This window comes from Hypomesus transpacificus, chromosome 8 (assembly GCF_021917145.1).
Source record: "Hypomesus transpacificus isolate Combined female chromosome 8, fHypTra1, whole genome shotgun sequence".
Taxonomy (NCBI): Eukaryota; Metazoa; Chordata; class Actinopteri; order Osmeriformes; family Osmeridae; genus Hypomesus; species Hypomesus transpacificus.
Window position 1 is genome coordinate 5,915,923 of NC_061067.1, and position 6,370 is coordinate 5,922,292.

At 44.1% G+C, this 6,370-nt stretch overlaps 1 protein-coding gene across 3 annotated transcripts; it reads right to left on the reverse strand.

Moving 5' to 3' along the window:
• Positions 1 to 104: 104 nt before the first annotated feature.
• On the reverse strand, positions 105 to 5,967 carry hgd (homogentisate 1,2-dioxygenase). 3 transcript variants are annotated; one of them, XM_047024094.1, is made up of 14 exons: positions 5,780 to 5,967; positions 4,880 to 4,951; positions 4,667 to 4,755; positions 4,392 to 4,497; positions 4,260 to 4,319; positions 4,043 to 4,134; positions 3,873 to 3,907; positions 3,465 to 3,544; positions 3,268 to 3,367; positions 3,026 to 3,150; positions 1,175 to 1,279; positions 955 to 1,081; positions 561 to 784; positions 105 to 466 (listed from the first exon to the last, which is right to left on the reverse strand). In XM_047024094.1, exons 1-14 carry the CDS (start codon positions 5,792 to 5,794, stop codon positions 323 to 325), a joined length of 1,374 nt encoding a protein of 457 aa, XP_046880050.1. In that variant the 5' UTR covers positions 5,795 to 5,967; the 3' UTR covers positions 105 to 322. The 3 variants fall into 3 exon arrangements, with proteins under 3 accessions (XP_046880050.1, XP_046880052.1, XP_046880051.1); XM_047024096.1 differs by having other exon boundaries at positions 603 to 784; positions 5,780 to 5,962; XM_047024095.1 differs by lacking the exon at positions 5,780 to 5,967 and adding an exon at positions 5,439 to 5,730.
• Between the last annotated feature and the right edge of the window lie 403 nt (positions 5,968 to 6,370).

The window sequence follows — 6,370 nt, forward strand, 5'->3', positions numbered from 1 at the left end:
CACCAAGGTGGTTAACTGACGAAGTAAAGCTCTGGATAAGAGCGTCTGCTAAATGACTAAATGTAAATGTAAAGCATGTCTGGCTTATACATGCCTTCAAAAGGTGGGATCCAAATTGATTTATTTTAAATTCTCTGTATTATAGAACATTTACTGAGTGGTTCATGAAAGATCTATCAACATATGATCACAAGGCTTAAATTCATCAAAACATTTTGGAATTGTGGCCATCTATTAAACATATCAGTACACATTTACTTATTAGCTGCAAACCTTATTTATGGCAGCCAACCACTGTGTGGCAGTATACTCTTATATTTTTCTACTGTTTGCTGGGCCTCCAGTTTGGGTTGAAGTGACTGCGGAGGGTTTCCCAACACTGGTAGTAGCTCTTGTCCAGCCTCTGGCATGTGTCCAGGCCCCACCTAGTCACCGCCATGCTGAAGGAGGACTCAAACATGAAGGCCTGGCAGGAGGAGGGAGATATATACATGTGATCACCTGGAGATTTGTGAGAAAACATCACACGTACAAAACTAATAAGTTGAATATGCTCCCACCATATACTGGCACTGAGCTGGAACAAAGTGTATGCCTGTTACCATGGTCCCCTCAGCCACCCTCTCTGGTTTGAGAGCAGCCGTGCTGCTCTTCTCGAAACAGTCTCCGTCTGGCCCGTGTGGGGTCATCATGCTGTGGAGACTGCCCCCTCCTGGTTGGAAGCCCTCCTCCTTGGCCTCATAGTGACCTTTGATCAGCCCCATGAACTCACTCATGCAGTTACCTGAAACGTGAGGCAGGGGGAGCTCTGACATCACTGCGAAAGTATCTCAAACGGTCACTAGATGGCCATGTTAGTCGGAATGGTATAGAATGACTTGTCTGAGCCTGTTGAGCAAGTACTGTGACAGAATCTTAGTATATGGAACAGAAGAGGGGTGTGACTCGTCTTACGGTGGTAGTAGGGGGGGCGGAAGGTGCGATCAGCCACACCCCAGCGCGGAGGGAAGATGACAAAGTCGGCGATGGCTACTCCCGGGCGATTGGACTTGGCTGTAAGCACGGTGAAGATAGAAGGATCCTGATGTGTGTAGACAGAAGGGAAGGGTGAGTGTGTTTGTGAAGCGACAACCCACAGTGTGTGACACACAAGTATGTGATCACGACAACTCACCGCATGATCAAAGGCCACACAGTTAATGACCATGAAGTTGTCCAGGTTATATTTGTAAGGTGTGTAGTTACCATGCCATGCCACCACGTTAAAGGGAGAGAAATCCTAAAAGCACACAAACACAAATCATGTCAGGAAGGCTGCTCTCAGATGAAATGGTTTAAATTTGGCACCTGTGAGAGAGAATGAGGAAGGGAGAAAAACGAATAATGGAAGAAGAAAAAAAACTTATTTTGTCATCTTAAAATTTCAGACAACGCACTTTGTGACACAAAGAAAAACTCAAGAGGATGATAAGGGTTGATTGTGAAACACAATGTGTCTCCTATCTTTTTCTCCTGTTCTTTCAAATACTCCATTCCAGGTATTTTACTGTAATTGGCTTCACAATCAAACTTTCCCAAACTTTCAGCTTTCTGTGCTGTGACTTAGGGAGAGATGGGAGGGAGGGACAGTTACAGTGTAGAGATATTTCTTTATCTTGATTGTTAAAACCACAGCAATTTTATATAGCTCTTCTGTTCTGATAATGTCACTGTGAAAGAGACATTCAATGGCAGCTCGAAAATCAATATAATTCATTACAGCTCTTGTTGCCTTCAGCATTGACCTCTGTCTTCCATCACACACAAAAGCACACATGCACTGACACACTAGTTACAAGTACACACTAGTATATATAAAAGCGCTCACCTCTTTCTCTCTCACACACACACACACACAGACATAATGTCACACTGCATTGTGGGAGCTTGGGGTCCCCAAGGCAGGTAATCTCTTGGACATTATAGTTCTTATGATAACTCCAACAGACTTGATTAAAACTGGATGAGAGAGAAAAACAGTCACACACACACATTGTCTCTCTCACGCACACAACACAGAACACAAACATGTTGGCCCAGTCAAGCAAATAATAAGTTAATTTGAGCAATTTAGTTTCCCTGCAGGGGGAACAAACAGCAGGACAAGATGACGGCAGGCCCTTTCCCCAGATGAAGTCTGCTTACCCCAGCCCCCGCCCCTCCCACCTTCCATTTACCCCTGCCCCCCACCCTCCTGTCTCTCTAGGCGGGGTATCTCACAGGACGGGGTGTCAGGTGCAAGCCCCAACACCCAGCTAACCCAGAGGAAAGATAGAGGGATGATGAATGGAAGGAAAAAAGACTGGAAAGGGGAATTACGGAGGAGGGGTGGGGGTTGTGTCAGACCGTAGCCTATGCTTTTCCGGTAATGAGTAATGTCACTGTGCACGAATGCGGACACTGTTTCCACGGTTACCCCCGTCACCCCACCCTTCCATTTTTGTCTCGGTGGAAAGAAACTCCTGACAGACATAACGAGTCGATCCAATTACCCGCCCGACAGGACATTTCAGGGGGGGAAATCATTCCAGAGTGAAATATGCTGAAATTAACGCTTAACTCAAGAAACGTTTTTCTTCCAATGAACAGATAGGCAGGTATCTGGCTGTAACTCCAGGATGTGTTAACTAATTATGAGTGATTAAGGCTGGTAAGGGAGCTGAGATGGAAGCCTGCTGATCCAAGAACAGTTAGACATTTTATAATAAATCATCGGGGATGGCAGTTGAATAGAAGAATGCAGCTAGCAAGTAGCAGGTCTGTCATGTTATTCTGAAACGTAGGTCCTGGTGACTGGCTAATGCTTCGGAAAAATGCAAACACAGGGCATTAGAGGACCCATGCAGTGTATGAACTTCTAGCTAGTGACAGGCAACATTTTAAGTTTATGTGTAAAAAGTGCCTTATTGTATCAGTCAAAGCCACATGAGTAGCAGTTTGCATGTGCCACAGTGGCAGACACACACACACACACAAGCCTACCCACCTGTTGGCTGGAGAACAGCTTGCCCTGGTACTTGTTGATGACTGTGTAACCTGTGGCCACTGTGCGGTCCTCATACCATGCGACAGGGACCAGGAAGTCTCTGGGATTGGCCAGCCCATTGGCTCCTACAAACATGATTGGTAAGGGGTGATGGAAATGATGGAATATAAGCAAATACGAGCAGATGGTGTTAAAAGACAGATCAAGTTATAGGAATGGAGGGAAGGGGGTGATGCACACACCTATAGGTCCCAGATCTGGGAGCTCATAGTGGGCCCCGTACACCTCGAGCACATAGCCTCGGGTCTCCCCAAACACAGCCACACTGAAGCGCATCCCTTGCTGGAACACACAGAGGGAGATTGGGAGTGATGGTGAGAAGGACAGGTACATGACGATATGGAAGAGCAGAGGGTGGACGAACGGATTAGAAGCTCACCTGAATAACACAGATCTCGTTTGGCTCGACCATCATCTTCCCAAACTCTGTGGTGACAAGGATCTCTCCCTGCTGGGGCACTGTCCAACATTGGGGGGAGACAAATTAAAAAATATATATAAATAAAACATAAACAATTGTGATCATTTCGGACAGTGTGCGTGGTTGCCTGTCATAGCGTAGAACATTTATATTTTTATATCAATATATTGGGGGGGACATTTTGACCAGATTTGAATAATGGGGGGGGGACCCCCCAATATTTATTATGATTACGGCCTTGCACTGAGATACATTGGAAGACAGAGGTCAAGAATGAGGGAAAGAGATAAGAGAAAGAGTACCAACCACAGAAATCTTTCGGTTTTTAACTACAGATCAAAACAATCTAAAGGAAATTTGACTCACCAATAAGAAAGTCTCCATCAGAGTTGTTGAAACATCTAAAACACAAAGACGAAACTGAGAAGGTCACATTGTAGACAGCCCTTTCTATCTACAATGATGGTGACTGTGGATATCTTATAATTGAAGAATGTAAGTTATGGTGTCAATGATAGTGTCCCAGGTAGGCACACCTGTCCATCATGGAGGTGTTGCAGGTGAACATGTGGATGGCGATCCCGTTACGAGACTTGGCATCTCCAGCACCACACAGCGTGTGTAGACCCTGCCACACACACACAGACCAATCACTATGAAGTACAAGCAAATACCTTGCTAAAGGATCCATTTTCATTACGGAAAAAAACAAACAGCAGTCAATCATTTATATAATAAAAAATTCAACTTTACCATCACAAAGTCCACTTTCTTCTCTGAGAATTTTGGTATGGTGAATGGAAGCCACCTCATCTATGGAAGACATTTTGGAATATTACTATCTCTTTCTCTGTCTCTCTTCTGAATCTGTGTAACTCTTTCTACCTGGTTAGGATCAGGTTCCACTTCGTTCCAGTTTTCCGTCAGGTCTCCACAGTCCATTGCAGCATACGGCTTGTGTCGGACGGATGGCAAAATACGATAGAGCCAGCTGGAGAACAGTAACGAGACAACGAGACAAGAATGAATGTTTGTGAGTGCACGTTAGTCAACCTTACATTAAATGCTTTTTTATTAAAACATTGGGCAGATGCTACAACAGAGAAGGATGGAAAAGTCAGTGTCAGTCACAGTGTCAGTCACAGTGCAACAACAGATACCTCCTTTTATTGGCTGGCCGTGGGCAGGTGAAGGCGGAGCCAGAGAGTTGCTCAGCATATAGGCCATATGGACATACCTGAGGGTTGTTCTGCAGGGGCACAAGACAGGTAGTTGAAGACATCTGTGTGGTATGTGTAAATATGGAATGTGGTGTTAAACTGTTGTGATATTAAAGCCTTTATTGTGGCATTTAGAGCACTGGTTTTTGTCACCTGTCCTTCAGGTAGGGATCCTGGACAACGAGAGTCCTCGGAGGAAAACTCGTTCCCAAACCCACTCATGTACTGATGTCACACAACATAAATTAGAAAACAGCTGGTCAAATTTGTGGATCTTACATTCATATACCTCCCAACATTTGTATGTTTTGTGTTATTCCCATCCCCAAACAAGTTAAGATTATATTATATCCCCCCCTCTTGGTATGTCAAACTGTTCACAATCACCATGTAACCTACAGTATAGTCATTGAATTTAGACTTGTGTCAAATTTGACTGCAGATAATTATATTTTTTTACAGCTTGGATTTCTTTGCAGATTCTGATGACATGAAACAACCCCCTTTATTCCACTGTTTATGAAAAAATAAAGGCATTTTGCTGAGTCATTGTGGGTTTGCAGAAGCGCACGAGTATGTTCTCTATGTGTGCTAACCACCTACAAGACCGTAAAGTTATAGAAGGGACAAATATATACAGTCTGGAACATCTTTAAACATGGAACATAATTAACGTTATTACGCATAACATGATATTTATCAACTTACTGACCGTCATAACTTTGGTTTAAGCTAAACTGCCAGGAGCTATCGGATCACATCTGGCCAGCTGCTAAATCAAGCGTTCTGATTGGTTTGGAGGGAACGCCCCTTGAAGTATGCTGCTCTAGAACACATTGCAGATGTGACTCTAGTATCCTCAAAGATCAATACATTTGACATGTGTGCCGGAGTATATATCAATTGTAAATAATGGAGTTAAAATGCGAAGAAGCATATTTTTTCAGTAGCCTAGGCTTTAAGAGCATAAGCTGTTTTTGCACCTAAATTCAAATAAATACATGTCATTTCATGAAAGTGTATTTCACTGGAATAGAGGATATGACCGCTTACCTTCAATCCTGCCATAGCGCTATTTATTGGAAACGCTTCAACTGAAAGAATGTCAATTCCAAACGCGCAGGTAAAAACTTTACTAACTGCTGTTGGACTTTTTGACTTCCTCAACCTACATGTAGCCTACCGCACAACTCTTTCGTCCCGTGATGTAGTGAGTGGGGAAGATGAGAAAAAGGGGGCTGGATATATACAGTTTCTCAATATGGGTTTAATTAAGACCAGACCCGCTCCGTCACGCAAGCAGCAGGGTTGTCCTGCTCCGAATGGGTGAGGGGTACTGGGGGAGGGGGCAGGGGTGGTGGGGGCAGGGGTGGTGGGGGGAGTGAACCTTCAGGGACCAAAAGGTGTGAGAAGATCATACAGACAATTTCCCAGAGTCCCACAGACAGTGGGTCAATCTCTTCTCAGTTCAGATTCGAATGGAGCAGGTGTGGTGTGGAGCAATGAATGGTATGGGCTTTGTAATGAGGTGGACAATTAAGGGTATCATTTGATATGTTTAAAAGCAAATCGTACATCATCATAGATGCTGAAGGCCTGTGTCGATAGAAGTCCCATATGAACAACAGACCTTCAAAACACCTA